This window comes from Nelusetta ayraudi, unplaced genomic scaffold (genome assembly GCF_046127955.1).
Source record: "Nelusetta ayraudi isolate G7.1 ecotype Tasmania unplaced genomic scaffold, CSIRO-AGI_Nayr_v1 ptg000008l, whole genome shotgun sequence".
Lineage (NCBI taxonomy): Eukaryota > Metazoa > Chordata > Actinopteri > Tetraodontiformes > Monacanthidae > Nelusetta > Nelusetta ayraudi.
The window spans coordinates 7,358,681-7,379,686 of NW_027466058.1; the positions used below are offsets into that span (position 1 = coordinate 7,358,681).

The 21,006-nt window shown below is 45.7% G+C and overlaps 1 protein-coding gene across 17 annotated transcripts; it reads left to right on the top strand.

Moving 5' to 3' along the window:
- The first annotated feature begins 408 nt into the window (after positions 1-408).
- On the top strand, positions 409-20,853 carry lrrfip2 (leucine rich repeat (in FLII) interacting protein 2). Of its 17 annotated transcripts, XM_076019069.1 has the most exons (27): positions 410-597; positions 1,716-1,879; positions 6,941-7,027; positions 7,467-7,529; positions 8,206-8,265; positions 8,418-8,456; positions 9,149-9,211; positions 9,594-9,641; positions 9,743-9,802; positions 10,806-10,898; positions 11,406-11,462; positions 11,810-11,863; positions 11,999-12,055; positions 13,057-13,128; positions 13,315-13,428; positions 13,837-13,878; positions 14,765-14,899; positions 15,275-15,346; positions 16,157-16,327; positions 16,434-16,526; positions 16,944-17,036; positions 17,658-17,759; positions 18,452-18,584; positions 18,834-19,004; positions 19,095-19,174; positions 19,724-19,828; positions 19,940-20,853. In XM_076019069.1, the coding sequence occupies exons 2-27, from the start codon at positions 1,790-1,792 to the stop codon at positions 20,048-20,050; spliced, it is 2,265 nt and encodes a 754-aa protein (XP_075875184.1). In that variant the 5' UTR covers positions 410-597; positions 1,716-1,789; the 3' UTR covers positions 20,051-20,853. The 17 variants fall into 17 exon arrangements, with proteins under 17 accessions (XP_075875180.1, XP_075875182.1, XP_075875183.1 ...); XM_076019065.1 differs by having other exon boundaries at positions 409-597; positions 13,057-13,428; XM_076019066.1 differs by lacking the exon at positions 15,275-15,346 and having other exon boundaries at positions 13,057-13,428.
- The last annotated feature ends 153 nt before the right edge of the window (positions 20,854-21,006 follow it).

The following is a 21,006-nucleotide window of genomic DNA, read 5'->3' on the forward strand; positions in this document are numbered from 1 at the left end:
AGTACAAAAGTTAAAACAATAAATAAATACATAAATAAATAAATGAATGAATAAATAAATGACAATACAAAAAACATTTCATGTAGCCAAATAATTATTGAGCGTTCAGACGTGAACAGTTTACGGACGGTCAGACAAACGAAAACGTTCATTGAGAATTTGAAATTAGAAGTGGTAACAGTTTTATGACGCAGTCGTTTACAGTAAAGAATAAACATGCTTTCGTGTCCCTGGACTGTTGTCTGAAAAAAAGGCATGAAATATGTCGGGGGGGTTTTATGCAACATATAAATCGTGTTCCATACAAAACCTTTCGCAGTGCCAGTAACATTGTTAATGTCTGACTTCCCCTGAAAGCAGCATCACGCCCTAATTTTTCCTAACATCCGGGACCTTTGTGCTAACCAAGTGTGTGTGGAAAGTGGGTGAGAGGAGGGCAGGCTGTGGGGAGCGGTGGAAAGGCGGACTGATGACAGCTGTCAGTGAAGACAAAAACACTTGAAATCTCTGAAGAGAAGACGAATGGCTCTCACGTAAACTGGCTGGAGAGAAGGGGCACCTCGGCAGTCTCGCTGGTTCTACGAAGCTATCGCGGAGGTAATAAATGGAGGGTGGGGAAAATGACGGGAGGATCAATGCCAGTTTGCCCTGTGTGCCTCTTCTTTAGAAGAGTGGGGGTTAGCCCCACTGGCTATTCGAGCTAACCGCCCTGCTAAACTGCTCAACGCAGCGTTACTGACCTTACACTCAATGATTGCCGTACGCGCTGCGGGCAGATTAATGGGAAAAGATGCCAAAACTCTGGACTATTTTCTCTGTTGAAGTCTCCAGCTGAAGAAAAGTAAGCACTTAAAAGGCAAAATGTGACCGTTTCGCGTGGAAGACGTGCTAGTTAGCATTCCGAGTTAGCATACGTTTACACAGGCTAATGGACTCAATGATGCATATTTCATTTTAACCTAACCAAAGATACGTTGTTTCTCGCCGCCTTAATTCCGTTTTAACGTAACCAAAGTAACGCTGTTTGCCATCTCCTTCCCGACGTATTAGCATACCGTGGGAAGTGATATCAGCTTGTACAGACTTGTGGAAAGAGACGCGTGAACCTTAGTTTTGAACGAAAGCAATACATACACAAATAAAAGTAATTCGTTATCCTGGCAGCGTTTGGGAATTTGCTCGCTTTTCGTTTTAAATTTTGTTTGTGATTTGTGTGTTGAGTGCAAGTTGTAATGTAACATTTCTTGAATGACTGTCCATGCCTTAGCTGGGTCCCACAGTAGGCTTCTTCAACCGCCAGCTACCTTAATATTTTATATATGGAGATCTTTACATTGGTATTTTAAAAACAACAGCAGCAAATGGTAATTGGCTAGGTGCAAGTCATTACTGTTAACCAGACTAGGCATTAGATACAATTGTGGAACTCAGCAGTTGGCATGTCCTCAGTTAGCCTCGCCACCCCTTATTTACTGGAATGTTATGTTTAAATACTGATCTGTTGGGTTGCAGTTGTCCCCCCGCTGGTTCATGTCAGCCACATTTGTTTATCCAAAACAGCTGCAGGCCAAACATGACTAACAGTTTTTGCAGGACTGGAAAAAGATGTGGAGTCTTTGCAAATAACACATTTCTCCAGTACTTGTCCTTATTTACTGAACTGTTTGAAATTAACTTGTTTTCTCCTGTTTTTTGGGTTGTTTTTTTTTTTGCAGGGCCATCTGCTTCCAATTCTCGTGTGTTTCCTGACTTTACACGGCACTGGTGAGGGTTAAGTCACAGAAGCAACATGGGGACGCAAGGCTCTGGTCGAAAGCGTGCGCCTCTCAAAGATCGGTTCTCGGCAGAAGACGAGGCCTTGAGTAGCATTGCCAGAGAGGTAAGTTCAGATGCCACAAGAATTCCATTTATTCTAAGCCGCCATCAATTTCGTGTCACTTGGTTTTTTTGTTTGTTTTTTTGTTTGTTTGCTTGCTTGTTTTTTTAGGAGTCCTCACTGAAATAATGTGCTCTTCGGGCGTAATTGAAAAGATGGTTTCGTCAAATGCTCATTAAGTTAGATGTGGCAGCAGTTACATTAAAGGCAACATGAGTAGACGGTGAACAGGTCTGTCAGCATTCCTGTAATGGACCGAGGCCACATTACGGGTAAATAGAGTCAAATTGCACTAAAACGAAAGTTGCTTTGCTAAACCTGACGATAATGTGTATCTAGGTTGTTTTCACTCTATTTTCTGTCTCTAAAGACCTCAGGGATCTTCAAAAGAATGACAGTTAAGCTTCTTTTTTTTCTCACAGAATTTACTTTTCAACCTCAGAGATTTTTAGTCTCTGAGTCCACTAGTCACATTATGCATAACATTTCATTTGAAAATATAAAGGTCAGCAAACTGGCCACTGAAGTGCACACTTCAAATTTATCTGACAAGAGTTGTATATCTCTGTACGCCCCAGTCACCATAGACACAGCTGCTTTTGGACCACAGGAAGATAGACTGTTTTCGTTTGGAGCGGGGAAAAAACTTGGGCTGAGGAGAGAGACGCTGCCTAGCCTGTAACGACATGCCCTGGGATTATTCCATTTTGTTCCACAGCAGGACTGTCATTCCTTTGAGTCTTTTCACTTTGGGGTGGCCAGCAGCATGGAAAGCAAGGAGCATTTTTAACGATTTCCTGTGTGGTAGGGCTTTCTTAAAGAACCAGGGTTTTTTTGTATGTTGTATTTATTTCTTGATTTAAAAAAAAAAAAAAAAAATTTTAAATGATTATTACTTATCTTAATGCACCCCTCCCACCCCTTTTTCAATAATGCTTCATTTGTGCTCTGTGAAAGAACACATTCTTGGGCAACCAGCACAAGGCCACATTTCTCTTTATAGTCATGCTTGCCGATCATAGAAACATGAGTCATCCGACCCTCCCAGTCAGGTCCTAAATCTGAATCGCTTTGTAGAGCAAACCAGAGATTAGATCTACTGTTCCCAGAGTTCAATGGGTCAGTGTCCAACCTGTTACATATCGCTACGCTCCCCAAGCAACTCGGTAAAACGCTGCAGCATTTGCCTCTTGCTGGTTTTGCCTGACTTAAGGGAAGAAAAAACAGCTCGCTGCTCGTCTGCCTTCACTTGGCACAGGTCGCTTCTGCGAGGGTCTGAATTCGAGCCTGCACCATCACTAGCAACCGTCTGAGGCCTCTTACATTACTGGGCGCTCGGTCATTTTGGCCACCGGCATCCTGCTCATAAAACTGACAGTACAAACGTGTTAGATTTACACGGCCATGTGGTAACCGCTTCCCGTTAAGTCAGGATCTAAGAGAGGAAATGGTCTGTAAATGAGGCAGCCATGGACTTTCGTAATGATACAGCATGTGGGCATGGTTTTGTGTGTGAGCACCAGTTCATAGTCCACAGGATTTGCATTGTGGCACTGACAAGCTGTCATTGCAATGAAAAGTTTTATAGTTTGTCTTTTGGTTCAGATTTTGCACAGTGTGGAGTGTGCGGCGGCCCTGCTTTTAATTTTTCATCTTGCTTCTTTTTGGGCTCCAGCACTTCACCCAAAGTCCGCTGGCAGACGAGTGGTGGTTTCTTCACTATAGTTTGTCTTTTATGAAGGGGCAGAGACATTGTATTGTCTGTTTTTGTCAAATGACAGGAGTAATGCACAATAACTGACTGCTACAACGTCAGGTTATGTTTCAACTCCAGATCATCATGTTGACACTTCGTAAGAAATGTTTTTATTTCCACATAAATATTTTTATACACAGAGTGAAATGCATCTTAAGGGGCAGTACAGGCATATTTCCTTCAAAAAGCTGAATACCTGATGTGTTGAAATAAAGTAGATGCTACTTTTGATACTGTTATTATGTTTGATACATCATTTTTTTAAAATAATATTAATAGTGTGTACTCTATTGGCCATGCCTACAACTATTTTATAAACTGATAATAATTTAATGAATATTTTCTTTTTTCAAAATGAATAGGCCAAACATCATTTCAGCCAGGAAAAAGAGATTATTGCAATTTTTGCACTCTTAACAGCCTCGTGTGACTCTTCATTTTAAGAGAATATTTTGTTGTCTCGTCGTCTAACTTTAACATACTCCATAAATTATTTATTGTCATTTAGAGACATGGTTTTTAATTAAGTAAATTTCAGTATAAATCCTGATTTTCTTCCCTTTTATGTAACGGTGCACCTTTACTGTATCACATTCCAAATTTGAACATAAGAAATTGAATTCTCTTGTGCATTTAGAACAAAAATAAAATGTTTTCATTGTATTTACATTTCAGCGTCCGAGTGTCTCAGGTGACTTCACATAGGATAACTTTTGTTTTTTTTTTCTTCCTTGACAACACTGCTGTAGGTGAGTTTGACGGTGAACTTCTGCTGCTCAGGTTACCCTTGCAGGCCTGTAATATGGCTGTCATTGAGCCGGGGCCGGATGGGCCAGGCTATACATAGGACACAGACAGGGAGCTCAGCTGTGCCGCTGTGCAGAGCAACTCATTCCGTCAGACAGCCCAACAGGTGCAGAGCTCTTGGTCAGTCGACCCTCACTAAGTTCACACTTTTACAGCTTATGTCTCTTTTTTTTTTTTTGCCAATTACTTGGTAGCTTCCATCCAAGTAAATGGGGTCTTCTATGAGAAGAAACTAAAAGTCGCTCCAAAATTACACCCAGGAAAGATTAGAGTGTAATCAAAAAGAAGCACACACCCTGTCATGATTTCCCTTACTGCAGTCTTTTATTAGAGACAATTTTCTTTCAGATTAAAGTATTTCTTTCTAAAGAGGGGAAAATCTGAATAGAACTTTCTTTCATTGTCCACTTTTGACAGTCAATGGCTCGCAATTTTCACATTTCCTAGAAAAGGAGTGAAAATGCAAATAAGAAATGAAGATAAGTGAAACTACTACTGCTTTGTATTTGCTGATAAATGTAGGTAACATCCTCATGCCATCTGAGTCCAAGCCACACCTAAGACACAGTATGCCTATTGTTCATAATTGATATGAAGTCAACATTTCCTGGTGCGCAGCACCAGGTGTGCAAGTGAGAATAAGCAGGGTTTTGGTTGTTGATTTGCGTCACTGTTGAGCCGCGTTTGTTCACTCTGGTCTATAACTGCAACAGGAATGGGCTGTACCCACAGGCTGCCTTTTCTGACAGCACAGATAAGAAACTGCTGGAATGCTGACAGTGTTTGTCTGCAGGGTGATACAGAACATAGCACACCGTCCAGGCACCACGCTGTATTTATAGCCTGGTTCCATTCACTATTTGTGGGGGCAGGGGGGTAGATGTCTGTTTTTTTTCCTTTTTTTTTTTTCTAGAGGTTGTCCATGATGTGTTCGTAAGTCAAGGAAGGTCAGTGATTGAGTCACCTGTGTGACCCGTCAGGGTCGCGGACTGCCTCGCCCAAATTAGCGGCCTCTGTTGAAACACTGTGTAAAATAATCTCCCGGCCATATTTTGAATGGGCGCTGTGTCACTTGTGTGGTCACCCTCCTCATTTTGTCCCAGGGGGGTGTCTCCCTACGTCACTCGGCTCAGACCAGGACTCGCATGATTCGTGTAATGCGTGTAATAATAACCGTGAACGGATCGAGGACGGCGGCGGCGGTGGCAGCTTGTTTTTGAAATCCCTCCCGTGAGATGTGAAAGTCATTCTTCTCAAAGCCGACTCTTTCACATGCTGTCGCGGACCAAGCGTCTTTGGAACTCACCGTGCAGAATTTCACAGCCGTGACTCACAGCGAAACTGGTCAGATATGGCACATAGTCTGGGGCTATTAATAGCTCTATTAATAGCGGATCTGTTCCGCTGACATCGGTGCTTGAGTAAAAACATCTGCAGTTCATCAGGGTGAAAACATATCAGAGGCAGGTTTTGTTTGTGCATACTAGAGGAGACGCTGATATCATTATCTTAAAAAAAGCTCTGAATTGTCATTATTTTTAATTGACTTTTTTTGTTAAAAAGTCATGACTGTGAGGAATGGACTTCAGTCCATCGAAGGAACCTGTTAGCGCTCCCTTCTAAGTCAACTTTGACACTGAGTCAGTGTTTCACACTTACTTGAGATTTCAACTTGTGCACTGCACCTTGTTGACGCTCTATTCTTTGTGAGCGGCTCTCCATCCATCACGTGAAGCTGGCTGGTCTTACATCTCAGAGTGTGTAAGGGTCTTTAAATTTCTTAACGTTTTAGCCATTGGAATTTGTAAATGTGTTGCATAATTTTAATATACAGTATATCCACACACACACACACAAACCATTCAAAAGGTTAGACACCTTTTTTTTAGTAGTTTTTCTCACTGGAGGCTTCAAAACTGTCAATGAACCCACATGGAATTATGTCATAACAAAGAAATAACTCAAACATATTGTTTCTTACAGCTTCGTCAAAGTAGAGATACCCTTCAAAAATAGATTTGGAGTTATTTAACAGTGTTTTCTTGACATTATTCACATTGTCTGCATAATTCCATATACCTTGCTTATATATTTCATGTCTTCAGTATGTATCTACAACGCAGAATATAGTGTAGGTGTGTCTAAACTTTTGCTGGGCAGTATATGTGGTGTTTATTTTTAAATGGCATGTAGTTAATAGATTGGGTTCAAAATATGCAGGTGTGCTGTCAAGGTGTTTTATTCCAGCAGGTAAAAGTCATTTTTCCTCCCCGCCAGTGTCACTGAAGAAAGAAAACCTCTCCCTTCATGTGCATTTCCCACCTTTCAATCTTCCTTTTTCCACCGACAGGAAACAAACGATCTAAGTACCTTTGGGTGGGCCGTGTCCTTCACGGTGCTCGCTCCACTCCCTCAGCGAACATGTCCGTCACAGAACGGCACCTTCAAGAGTTACTGCTCCCAGCCGACAAGTGTGTTCACGTCCGACTCTTGTCTCGCAGGCGGAGGCGCGGCTGGCGGCCAAGAGGGCGGCGCGGGCCGAGGCGCGGGACATTCGAATGAGGGAGCTGGAGCGGCAGCAGAAAGAGGTACGCAACGCCGGCAGTGACCTGAGCGGGGGCGGGGGGATCATCTGCGACTGTTTTCTCAACCAAGTCGAGTGAACTGAGTTCTTTTGCCGCCGCCAAAGTGCTGCTGTCATCACAAATGGAGCGGAAACTAAACATGGAAACTGTCCTTTACCTTCCCCCTGAGCACCTCAATTTATATTCCTGCGGTTTTGCAGAAAAGCTCCTTGACTCTGTGCCCTGGAAGATTTGTGTGTTTTTTTTTTCTGATTAATTTCACAGTTCATGTGCCTGCAGACAAAAATAGAAGTCTCACGCGTCCCCAGATGAAAACCAAAAGTTCTATTCCTGCTGGAAACGTCGGCCGCCTTTTTTTTTTCCTTTCTTTTTTTAACGTGTCAGCAGTTTTCACTGTGATTGTATGTTTTCTCTGGCACTGAGTCTCTCGATGTCTGTCTAGCTTTCTTACCGCTCGTCCAGCAGCAGTAGCAACAGAAAATGGGGTCAGATCCACCAGTGGATGGTAGGCAAATGCAGGAGGGTGTGTGTGTGTGTGTGTGTGTGTGTGTGTGTGTGTGTGTGTGTGTGTGTGTGTGTGTGTGTGTGTGTGTGTGTGTGTGTTGCAGCCGCACTAACAGCCTGTTGTGTGAAGCCGGGGGCCCAGTCGAGCCTGACCATTTAGCTCCACTTGACTCGCAGGCTACACTTTCCTTGGCTGTGGAAACGTGCCTCAGCCCTGTGTTTGCTTTAGAGACAATGTAGCCCGTGGATGTGTGTGTATCTGTCGAGCCAGCGTCGGCCTCTGACTTGCATGCAGGGAGAGGATTGGCCAGATGTGTGGCCAGTCCCCCGCCGTCCTCTGGCTTTTGGAAATATTGACCCATTTTTTGCATGGAATTAATTTGCTTTTCTTGCAGTTTAAAAACAGTCGGAGATTTGTTTGGCCAGCCTGCCTTTTGTGAGAAACAAATGAATGAATTGTGTATTCTGTCAGCTGTTCTCGCACATCCTTAATCTCAGAGTGGTGCTTTGTTGTTCCAAAACATGGTCGCGAGTTGTTTTTGTAAGGCTTGGGCCTTTTTGCTCGGCAACTGTCAAGCACCGCAGCACCGCCGCCGCCTCCTCCTCCTCCACCCCTCTGACTGAGCCTTTCCACTCTCGCTCTGTAATCTCTTCCAACTTCTCCGTCCGCTCCCCAGGCTGACGCTGAAAAAGCCCGGGCCTCTAGCAGTAGCAGGTCCAGCAGCCGTCATCGCCGGGTCCGTATCTGCCTCGCACACTTCCTCTTTATCTGCCCCGTCTTTCCGTTCTCGTTTTCACCCTGCCGTCCCCAATCCCTCATCAACTTTCCCTCATCAACTTTCCCTCTTCCTCTCTGTCTGCTTTCCGCTGTGACTCGGCGTTTCAACAGGGGCTGGACGACGATGTCACATCAGTCCGCAGTTACAGGGTGCGTATGTGATATGCGCGTGCAGCTTTTTGCCGTTTGCCAGAGCCGGGGACCAAACTTTGGTACATCCGGTCCTATCGAACGTCAAAAAAATGAATCGTCTTTCGATGCCAACTTCCATTTTATCCAAGAAAGTAAAGCCAAATGTCATTTGGTATACATGTGTCAAGATCTAAAGTCAATGCCGATTGGCTTTCACATTACAGAGGCGTAAACTTAAGACACTTGCAAGCTTTTGTTTTACATTAGGGTGAAAATTAGCACCATCCCAGAGAAGTCTAAAGTGCGGCTCCACTTCATTAATAAGGATTAAAGAAAAAAAAAAAGCAAAATGCAACATTTACAAAGTTGTTGGATCGCCAGTAAAATGGAAAATACAAGTTTTAAGCTATAATGGCAATGTATTTTCGTTTTTGCTCAAATTAGTTTTCAAACGTCTGGTATCAATTCTGGAACCGGTATCAAAAGTCAAGGTATAGGAATTGGCATCATATCAGAATAAAGTTGTGCTCTTAGGAGAGGAACACTGGCGTTTGAAAGCTTCCTGTGCACTTGGAAAGCACTTTGTGATCGACTGACTGTATTTGGGCAAAGTGGATTTTAGTTGTAGCGCTCATAAGGATCATAGATTGCAGATGTCTCCTCATTCATATTTAAAAAAAAGTTAAATCTGTCTTGTCCCATGTGCGTAGTCCACCTCTTCGGCAATACGAGATTTGGGGAGTCGATCCAGTTCCCACAGAAAAGACATATTGGTGCGTTGTCTGCATGCACGTGTGGATTAATAACACACACTCGTGTGAGTTTTGATGGAAACTAACAAAACTTTGGCCTTGTTGTGCTTAGCCAACACTCATTTCAGATGACGCATCTTTAGGTTAGGGTTGGACTTGCAAGATGGTGCACGATTGTGATACTGCAGCTTAATGGTTTTCACGCTACACTTTTAGAGTTGCATGTTTGTGCCTTGATCAGTTGGCCAAGTAGGGGATTTAAAAAAAAAAAAAAAAATGGTTGCTGTGCTGCTTGGTTGAACCTTCGGCCGTACAGAGCAAGTGACCGTGCCTGTGTGCTGCCGGCCGGACCTCTGGACCACTCGCTGTTATGACCCTGTACCTGTACCTGTTCTCTCTTTAGTCCGATGGCCTCTCCACTAGCTCCGCCCTCAAGAGTTCCCGCTCCACCGTATGTACCCGTTTGGTGCCTGCGCGTCTGTGCGCGTCGGCTTACAAGTCTTTCAAAATTTACGAGTCTTTAAAGATGTGATTTCTCCCGGCGCTGGACAGAGCTCCGTGTACAATGACCTGCACAGCCACAAACGGTCTTCCTCCAAGAAGGACCTGCTGGTCAGTCTTCTGCTTCAGTTGTGTTGCCTGCTGCTGCTGCTGCCTCTGCCTCCGTGGCAGTGCAGACAGACTAATCTGTGTGGCTTGTTGTGCTCATTATTGTTAGGTGATTATTTTAACCCCTTGATAAAAAAAAACAAAAAAAACAGTGACTCATCACTTGTGCAGAGCTGCATGGAACACGTCGGGCTGAGACATATATGCACTTCATACACCACTGTTCAAAGGTTTGGGGTCACTGACTCATTTCTGCATTCAACTCCATTGCAACCGTTTTTTTTGGAGTAATGATCTTGAATGCTCTGCGATCATTAGGAGCGCACGGAAATCAGCCAAGATGTGCTTACCAAGTATGGGAGCATTTTAGTGTTTAATGAAAACCATCTCCAATGTCTAACTAAAAGTGGTTTGAGAGAATTCCAAGTGTGCGAGATTCTGTGTGAACGCACTAAAAGTAGGCTGTTTCAAAGAGCCTAAGATACAAACCATCATGCTCTGTTCACTCTTGCATGGTTTAGCACACACGAGTAAGTATAATTATAATGCAAAGCTTTGTTTTTAGAAATCTTAGCGCTTTTTATAGCAGTTTGAAAGCATTCAATTCTGTAATGATGGCCGCAAACTGCACTCTTATATCAAATATATGTATATAATTATTCTCTAAAATCACATTCAATTAGACATTTAATGCAACCAGCCACCCTTTATGTGTTCAGCACATCCTGACTGATTTCCGTGCACTAATAATGTTTTGAGAGCATTCCAGTAGATTATTATATGAGTCAGTGACCCCAAACGTGTGTGTGTGTGTGTGTGTGTGTGTGTGTGTGTGTGTGTGTGTGTGTGTGTGTGTGTGTGTGTGTGTGTGTGTGTGTGTGTGTGTGTGTGTGTGTGTGTGTGTGTGTGTGTGTGTGTCGATTTCCGCGGACAACAAATACCAGAAAATACCAGCTGTTTTGTTTTTTTGTTTGTTTGAGGTGATGTTGTGTTGCTACCCCTGTAGACTGGACTGTACCACGATAAGAGGAACTACACCAGCCTAGCAAAGACCAAACCGCTACCGCCTCCTCCCTCCACATCCACCTATCAGCCTCGGGTCTGTCCCTGCAGTCCGCCGCCTCACAGCTCTTCTTTACACGCAGTTGGAAGCTCAGGAGCCAGCTGATACAGTATCTGCTCGATCTAGTTGATAAGGCATTTTACGCCTCTCAGAAAATGGGTTTACAGCCGTTGCTAAGGATGTTGTTTGTGTCACACAAGCATCAAAGGGAAGCTAGAGTGATCCCCTTCTTGGTTATTTCTTGCTGGTTACTAGGTAGTGTTGTAAATACGTGTGTACGTAAGTGTGGGATTAATCCCGAGACAGTCCTTTAAAAAAAAAAAAAAGAAAGAAATAGCGCGGGTTACTCTTTGACCAGCAGCAGGACGGGGCCTGAGTCACCAGACTTGACTTATTCTCACCCCACTTCTGGCACCAAATCTCTCGAGATCAGCAAAAAAAAAAACCTGTAGTCTTCCTGTTTCCACTTCACCCTCCTGCTCCTAGCTTTTCCTCTGTTAGCTAAACTCTCCCTTGCCCCCACCCCCTCCACCCCCACGGCAGGCTTCCACCTCCTCATCCTCGACCAGCGGGGCGGCGCTCCCTCGGAGCTACAGCACGGTCAGTCTCGTGGCCGGCGTCTCTCTTCGCATGTCCCTTTGTTTCGGCTCACCGCCTGCCCCCCGTTTCTCTCAACGCCACATTGACAGCGCAGCCCCAGTCGGCTCGGGAGCGCTTATATTTGGCTCCTTGGACAGTCTGGGGCCCTCGACCGCCGCCAGACGCGTGCCTCTGTTTAACCAAGGAAGTCGTTTTGAGTAGAACTTTAGAGTCAGAACTTCATGCCGGAGAAGATTTGTGGCTCTGTTTAATCGCATGGCCTTTCCTCCCTCGCTAGAGAGCTACACATCTACGTGCGCGCTCTTTTCCCCCCCCATTTTGTTCACATTTGCGTTGTGTGCCCTCAGGCCTCTATTTATGAGGACGCCGGCCTTTATGGGTCGGGATACAGCTCAAGAGCCGTAAGTCTCACTGACGAAAATAAAAGAAGTTTCCCCGTCGCAGAACGTCGACGCTGACTCCTCCGCCTGAACTCTGTCTCCCTGTTATCTTCCTTCCTCCCCCGACATCACCCCCACCCACTCCCCTGCCCGCAGCCCTCTGAATACAGCTGGTACTCCTCTGGAGCCAGCTCCACCCGCAGCAGCCCCGTGGTGAGCACTTTACAGCCCTGCACGATCACACTCACGCCCCGCTACTAACAGCAGCCTCGTCAGCGCAGGGCCTCACTTCTGTAGATGAAGCGTGAATTCTTTGGAGATGTTGAGGAGAAACGGCGACATCAAGTGGTCACATCGTAGATTGCAGAGCTCTTTCGCTCACCCTCACCCTCCCTCTCCCGAGCTTGCCAGTGAGCTACAGTGGTTTGCACACACAAACCTGGATACCTTGGCCACGTTCTTCTTCTTAGAATAGAGTGGTTCTTATATATATATGTGTGTATATAGTCTGTATATATAGATGCGCACACACGCACACGCACACACACACACACACACACACACATATACATATATATATATACACAGATGTACACATACATACATACATACATACACACACACACACACACATACATACACACACTTACATACATACATACATACATACATATATACACACACATACATACATACATACATACATACACACACACACACACACACACACACACACACACACACATACATATATGTAAACCATTCTATGGGAAGGAAAATCACATGACTTTTATTGTACTGCGAGTATAAACTTTTATTCATGTATTTATGGGCATTATATTATGCATTTACCAATTTGAAAATCCTAAATCGGGCCAAATGTTTTTGGGTTTCACATTAAAAATGTGTGTCTGAAGACCTCCTGCCAAGGTTATGTTGTCTGACTTGACTCGAGTGTGCTTCCAAAAGGATTCGGAGTGCATGAAGAGGCATTTCTGCCCTGTTTTGGCCCTAGAAGTGAACCTCCAGTCAGTTGAATACAGAGGCTGCAGCATGACGTCTGTGAATTGCTGTGGGAAGCAGGAAGCGAGCGTGCTGTATTTCTGAGAGAGCCTCTGGCTCTCACGCAGGCCTCCTGCACCAAGCGTTTGTGTGTGTATGTGTGTGTGTTAGTGTGTGTGTTTGTTTACATGGACGCGTGGTGTTCCTCTCAGTGCTCCTCCGACGACGACACTGTCAGCAGCGTTTCCCAGCAACGCGGCGGCAGAGGCCGCAGGGACAGCGTGGTGAGCGGCAGCGACGTCACAATCGGCAGCGTCAGAAGTGAACTGTTGAAACCCCTTCATGTACCGTTGACTTTCTTCCTCTCTTCTCCCGTTTTTCTCCACAACCGTCTTCCTCCTCGTGCGGCTCTCTGTTTCTGTTCCTCTTCATCCCCCTCCGTTGCTCTCCTCCTCCTCCTCGGCGAGCAGTCGTCCGACTTCTCGGACATTAGCGAGTCGGCCGCCGACTATTTCAGCCGCTCCAACCGAAGGGGCAGCATTGTGTCTGACCTCGACGATTTGAGCATTCCAGACCTGGACTCCGTAAGTCGCCCAAGTCGTTGACAGCCAAGTACCGCCGAGTGCAGTGCGACGGGAATGATGGACGCATGATTGGAAAATAACACCTGGTTCTCCAAACTCATCCCACACTATTTTTTTTCCCCCCTTTGAAAAAATGTATCTTATCAGTTTGATTCGACTTGGATTTGCAGATGTGGAAATACTGCAGCATGAACTGAAACAAATGTTTGTTTTTTTCATTAAAAAAAAAAAAGTGCTCACTCTGACTGATGATGTGAAAACACGACGCAAAACTCACCACGGAATATTAATGGCTCTGTCCTAACACCCGCGTTTGCAGATGGGGAAGCGCTCCGAGCATGGCCAGACAGGAAACACATGCTTGAACTCCTTTTTCTAATTAGTGTTTCTCTTTTCTCTTTCTTTCAGCTGGATGAAAAATGTGAGAAGCAGTATTCAGATTACAGTCGGGTGAGTGCTCCGTTGCGATGAATGCTACCGTATTTGCAGAAGACCCCCTGTGACAAGCAAACTCTCCATGAGCAACTACTCGTAGGAACCACTGAACCAAACCATTTCCAGAAGTTGTCCTTTAAAGGTTCGGTGTGTAATGTTTGGAGATTTTGAGAAGAAACAGCGACATCAAGTGGCTACATTTTAGATTGCAGTGCTGTGTCACTCGCCCAACCTCTCCAGAGTTTGCCAGTGAACTACACTAGCCTACGCACACAAATCTGGATACCTCGTCTACCTTCTTCTTCGTTGGTTCATTGGAAGACGCGAGCAGTCACCCTAATTACAAAACGTGCTCTCAGGTGGCCTGATTGGCTGCCTTACCAATATGGGGGTTCAAGATGGCAGCTAACTAGGAGCAAGACCCTTGCTCTACGTATATTCTCATTTATAAACCGTTCTATGGGTAGGAAAACCAAATTATTTTTAATTGTATTGTAAGTAAGTAACTTTTATTATTGTATTTTTAATATTTTACCAATATTAAAATATTAAATCAGACCAAATTTTACATGCTGGCCCTTTAATTCTCTCACCCTTGGTGATGGAATGCACATTTAAAGATGCTTAGATATTCACATTATACTGAGAGTAGTTTAAACTACTACCTGACTGATATTTTGAAGATAAAAACAGGTTGGCCGGTTAAAAACTTTCTAATCTTTGTCGGCCACAGTCATATATTAGTGATGTTCTTTGGAGCAGCTCTGGAGGTTTCACCCCCCCAGCTTTAAAGAGGACTTCTCTAGCGCTCCTGTGGTCTCACGTGATGGTGCTTGAATAACGAGTCGGGAGTTGTGTTTCCCCAAACGGTGTTCCGTGACACTCTTCTGCCTCTCCCCAGCCGTCTTCCCGCTGCGCCACCCCGGGCCTCTCGCCGGCCACGTTGGCATCGCTAGGCGGCACCTCGTCGCGGAGGGGCAGCGCCGACGCCGGGAGCGTCGTGTACGACACCGACAGCAGCCTGAGTGAAATGAGGGTAAGACGTGCGACGCAACAATTATTTAAAAAAAAATGTTTTTAAAAAAAATGTTGTTTACGACGGTGCCGTAGCAGCGCTTTAATACAAATCCACATATTGTCGATGCATTTTTTTATATATTCACTTTCTCCCCGCTGCGCTCGAACCTTCCGCCCGTCCCGCTGCACCTCCGCTCTTCCTGTCTTTCCTCCGTGTTGCTCGGGACGACCGGATGCCTCCCGCGGAAGCTGTCCCTCACGTCTCGGCCAGCTTACCGCTCTCTATAATTTGACCACCAACACCCCTTCAGCCTTTTTTATTTTTTTTCTGATGACCCCTCCCCCCCCACTCCAACCCAACCCAACCCAACCCTTCCTTCCATGTGCTCTACAGGATATCTATGAACTAAAGGACCAGATTCAGGATGTAGAAGGGCGGTACATGCAGGGGCTCAAAGAGCTGAAGGTAGAGGGGCTTGAGCTCGCTGCATGCCTTCTCCTGTCCTCTTAGGAGCAGTGTGGCCTCCTACCCCCCCACACCCCCACTCATACCTCTCTGCACCCCGTCCCGTAGCGCCTGCAACAGCTCTCCCTCTCTCTCTCTCTCTCTAATCTTGTCTTCTAACGTCTTCTCCTCGTTTGCATGACACCTGCCTCCGCTTCCTGTTTTCTGATCCAACTCACTGGTGTTGCCCTAAATTGGAGACACTCCCACCACCCACACGAAGAGAGATTCAAACGCTCCGCCTGCTGACGGGTGACGGCCGTGCGACCCGCCAGCGTTGAGGCTCCTCCCCCGGTCCGTCTTTGGCCCAGACTAGACCTGCTCTACGCCATCCACCTCCAGCTGTTCTCTTTTCAAAGGACACTGTGCTTCATTAATGAGTAGTTTACTAACTTACCTGACACTTAACACCTGGCTCTCAGTCAGTGCTCAGGCGCTTTCACTAGACAGCTTTCCATCCTGTTGGTTTCCAGCGTCAGTCGCAGGTCACTTTCTCACCCTGTTTCATCACAGGACAAGAAATGAAAAAACAACACGTTCCCCCGAATTTACCACATATTAAAGGGTTCTCGTGCTTTACTTTAATCCTACATGCAGAAATAATGTGCGTCACACGTTTGGCCGTTGTGTTTTTTTATTTTTATGTTTTGCAAGACAGAGTGTTTCTACCAAAAACAGAAAGGAAAAAAAAAAAGCCCACCTCGTGCATGCAGGTGAGCCGAGCTTTAAATCGCACTGTCCAATAAATTAACATGCGTCCGACCTCATCAGGAGTCCCTCTCGGAGGTGGAGGAGAAGTACAAGAAAGCAATGGTGTCCAACGCTCAGCTGGACAACGACAAAGCCAACCTCATCTATCAGGTGGACACACTAAAGGATGTCATAGAGGAGATGGAGGAGCAGATGTCCGAAATGAAGAGGGAGCTGGAAGACAAGTCAAAGGTGAAACTCATCTTGCGATGATGATGCAAAAAAAAATTCCTGCTACGAAGCCAGTCAATTTTAGTCGCATTCCGTTTTAATTTTTTGAAAATTCTTGTCATTTCAGGAACTAGAGAGGCAAAAACACACGTGTACGGTCCTGCAGCACAAGCAAGAAGAGCTGAAAGAGGGAATGCGCCAGAGAGATGAGCTCATTGAGGTAAACCACACCGCATTTGCGTTGAGAGGTGAACAACACTTTCCTCCGACCGCATTAGACGGCATTTCGTGGCTTCGCCTCCAGGCGGCAGCCGAGGCGCCCGTGCACAGGCTGCAGCCGAGGCCTTCGCTCTGCTAGAACTGGATCAGGGACCATCGGCGCTGGCCCACTTCTGTCTTTTCTCTGCTCTCACTTCATTCTCGTGCTTTCAGTCCCGTCGAACTCCACCGTCCAGCCAGGCGCTGACGAGATGTGCATCTCTCCCGTTGTTCCTCATTTCACCCTGTGTCTGTCGCACCGTCACTGATCTGTGCCGCTGTATTTTTCACCCCTGGAGTCTTTTCCTCCCCGTTCAGTCTGTCCTTGTTTTCTGTTCTTTACCCTCGACCCGGTCGTCCCGGCAACGCCCTCTTCCAGGAGAGCCAGCGAATGCAGACTAAGTTAGACGCCCTCACCAGGGAGGTGTTTGACCTGCAGGAAACGATAAACTGGAAGGACAAAAAGATTGGGGTAGGGAGTCCCGGCGTGGATGCTGTGAAAGGTCATGGGAGGCGACCTCATGGCCCCCTCATGCTGCCACTGCATGACGGAGACCCTGAGGCGTTGATGCGCAACCCGTACTCACAGTTTGGATTTTTGCATGTCGATAACATTGGCCGTGCGCTCCTCCGCTAATGGTGCGAGAGCACGGGAGCTTCAGCTACGGCCGCAGTGGGGCGGTCGCTGCTTTGACACGGAGAGGGCGACAGTTTTTGGGCATGGCATGCACAGCTCCAGCTGTGGATTAGTTCCAGAGGTTCTAGTCAGACTCTTAGGTCCTGCTTTTGTGAGAGGTGACGAAGATCCACCGCGTTCCAGACTCCTCGTGTTCTGTGTGCACTTCCTTGACTCCCATCTTACCTCCCCACCGTGATCTGTTTGCTTCTGTGTCCCTCTTGCACGTTTTCTTTTGTGTTGTTTTTGTGTGGGGACATTGTCTTGCCGTGCCACCTCGATGTTGCATGTCCGTCTCGAAGCCTCTTCCAGCTTCTCCTCTGCCTCATCTCTTTTCTCTCTTTCTCACCTTGTTGCGTGTCTGTCTGTATGTCTGTCTGTATGTCTGTCTGTGTGTCTGTCTGTGTGTGTGGCCAGGCCCTAGAGAGGCAGAAAGAGTACTTTGATTGCATTAGGAATGAGAGAGATGAGCTCAGGGATGAGCTCGCTGACATCAAGGGGAAAGCCAAAGCTGGAGAGGTAGGTCCCTCTCAAGCCACAGGTGCCAAATCCAATTGAGGCAACAGATGATGATGTCACATAAACGTGCTGCTGCGTTGTTTTCTTCTTCCTCTTCTTCTTTCGGTTTTCATTTTTACATTTTTTATCGTTAAATGAAAAGTTGCTGTTATCTATACAGTAAATATGTGATCTGCCTTTTGTATACTAGGTGCTGCTGTGGGAAGAGTGAACCTGGTGTCCACTCTCAGCATTCACCACGTTGATGAATTTTCTAGATGACGTATTTATCTAGATATAGATATGTCATCTAGTAAATTAGTCTCTTGCAGTTTAAAGTGAATTTTATCATCTCGCATGTAAAATGAAACTTGACATGTGAAAGCCCGTGCACTGTAGATACATACCTGCCATTCATTCTGTCCTGAGGGTGTCCGCTAATAGAGGTGAAGGTGTTAGAAGTTGCGTAGAAATGTTCCCACCTTTGTCCTTAACCAGGAAGTCAGTCTTACAAGTCACATGTGTGACCTGCCGTCCAGCTGGCTGCAGGAGAAACTAGAGACTTGACAGTTGCTTGCAGGCAAAGAAATCAAAGAGCTCAGATTTTTTTTTTTTCACGTGTTTGGTAAAAAAAAAAAATCCACAGCAAACTGTGCAAAAATGGTCATTGCAATGTTCATGTGTTGCAACTGACGAAGTCTCCTCCCACACAGAAACACGGGCTGGTCATCATCCCAGACGGTACGCCCAACGGAGACGTCAACCACGAACCTCAGCCCTCAGGGATCACCGTGGTCTCCCAGGAGGCCGCCCAGCTGCTGGAGTCTGCCGGGGAGGGCCCGCTGGGTGAGACAGCCACCACCAGACAGTGCCCGTTCACCCGTATCTAAAAGTTTATCTAACAAACGAGTCGGGAACAGGTTAAGTGAACCGAACTTAATAGGCGCAGGATTTTTTTTTAGCGAGCGAATATTTTGTCTGACAACTCGGGTAACGTGCCTCCGGCAGGCCGTCCTGCCACATTCAAAAAGTCATTTCGTTTGAGCGTTAGCCGACAACGCCGGTTGGAAATGTTTTTCCCCCTCTGTCCTGCAGATGTCAGGCTACGGAAGCTGGCAGAAGAGAAGGACGAACTGCTGGCTCAGATCAGGAAGCTGAAGAATCAGCTGGAGGAGGAGAGGCAGAAGCACTCCAAGGTGGACAGCTCCTACACAGACGGGGAGGGGATGGAGAACGGTACAGACCTGCACCTCATCGAGATGCAGAGTAAGTTGACCTCGCGCACGGTCAAGTCGACCCTCGAGCCGCAAGCGCGCGGGTTTTTTCAGCCTCGTCCGTTTCTGTCTTTGTCCGCAGGAGACGCAAACAGGCAGATGAGCGAATACAAGTTCAAGCTGTCCAAGGCAGAGCAGGAATTAGGTACAATGGAACAAAATGTAAGTTGTCAAAGGTCACACAAAACAATTACATTAAAGGTGAAGCGTGTCATATTTGGAGATTTTGATGAAGAAACAGCGACATCAAGTGGTTACATTTTAGATTGCGGCGTCTTTCGCTGTCCCTCCCCCTCCCGAGGTTGCCAGTGAGATAAAGTGGCCTGCGCACCCAAACCTGGATACCTCGTCCACCTTCTTCTTCGTTGGTTCATTTGAAGACGCGAGCAGTCACTCTAATTACAAAACGCGCTGTCAGGCAGCTGGATTGTCCACACCGGGCTTCCTTAGAAATACATAAATATAGAATTGTTCTAAAGGTAGGAAAACCAAATTAGTCTTATTGCACTGCGATGGTACACTTTCACTAAAGTGTTTATGGGCAGCATATTAAGCTTTTACCAATATAAAAATTATAAATCAAGCCAAATATTACACACTGTACCTTTTAAAAAAAAAAATAATAATAATAATTAAAAAAAATAAATAAAAAAAAAATGCGACTACCAAGTTCTGCCGTCAAATCCCGCTGCTTTTCTTTCCGCCTTCCAGATTAGCAGACTCGAAGGCCAAGTCTCCAGGTACAAAACGTCGGCGGACAACTCCGAGAAAGTAGAAGATGAGCTGAAAGCCGAGAAGAGGAAGCTTCAGAGAGAGGTAACAGCGCCGAGTGACGAGGGGCGTTTGCCGAAAGCCGTCCGTGACGCGACTCCCCTTCGTCTCCGTCCCCTCATCCCCTCTTCCCTCTTCACTCTCCCTCTCCCTCAGTTGCGCACGGCTCTGGACAAGATCGAGGAGATGGAGATGACCAACAGCCACCTGGTGAAGCGCCTGGAGAAGATGAAGGCCAACAGGAACGCGCTCCTGTCGCAGCAGTGAGACGAGGCGGCGGCGGCGCCACCATCCACCACAGAAGCCCTTAAAACTCGCACCTCAAGACCTCTGACTGCCATATTGCATCTGGAGCACAGTCCCCGTTTTCTCGCTGTAACACTATGAGATTTGTAGCTAACCAAAAGAAAAGAAAATTGTAGCACAGGCAAGACAGAACTGTGTCTTTGGAAAAAGCAAAACGTGTTGGTTTTATCCGGTGACGCACCAGGGTTGGTTTTTTTTTTCCTTTTTGGGAGAGCAATGACTTGGAAAACTTCAATAATAAAACTATTAAGTTGCTGGGAGATACATCTGAGGAAATTTTTTAATTCATCACTACTTACTTTTTTTTTTCCAGAGCTTTGTACTACATCATGTTATCCACGAGGTTTTACTTCTCTCTGACTGGGTGCTTGGCTCTACCTATTACCTTTTTTTTTTTTTTTTGATAAGTTGCATGAATGAGTATAATGTTGCTTTTGAAACCATTCTACCCTCACGGCTCCACCGGGGGGCCCCGCACCTTCCCCTCCTCACACAGTGAAGTGCCTTTTCACATTGGGAGACTTGGAGAGGAGGTTTGCACCGCTTCATGAAACTCTAATCGTTTTAACCGGTACAGAATGATGTATTTAAAGGAAACAAGATTAAAAAAAAAAAAAAAAAAAAGAAAGAAAAAGGTGCAGTCATTATCTGAAATGTGTAGAAGCAACTGTGTCTGCTGCAGTTTCATTTAATTTTTTTTCTCATTTTTTTTTTTTTGCAAATATTTAAAAGATTTCTTGAAAATAAATGTGTAATTTACATAACTGCGCTTTAAGTCTTTTTGTGATGTTTTTGGCCAGAAATCCAGTCTTGCAGCTTTTCCCTGATCCTCACTTTAGAACAGGCCTTTCAGTACAAAGTACACAAAAACACCCCTGATTGGGCTCATTTCCCCTGCGCTCAATTCCCAATATGCT

Bases quoted from the DNA above. Each gene is read 5' to 3' on its own strand.
- lrrfip2 (XM_076019065.1), top strand. From the start codon at position 1,790: ATGGGGACGCAAGGCTCTGGTCGAAAGCGTGCGCCTCTCAAAGATCGG. The intron at 1,880-6,940 runs GTAAGTTCAGAT...CTTGTCTCGCAG, and splicing joins TGAGTAGCATTGCCAGAGAG to GCGGAGGCGCGGCTGGCGGC. The intron at 8,457-9,148 runs GTGCGTATGTGA...CCATGTGCGTAG, and splicing joins CATCAGTCCGCAGTTACAGG to TCCACCTCTTCGGCAATACG.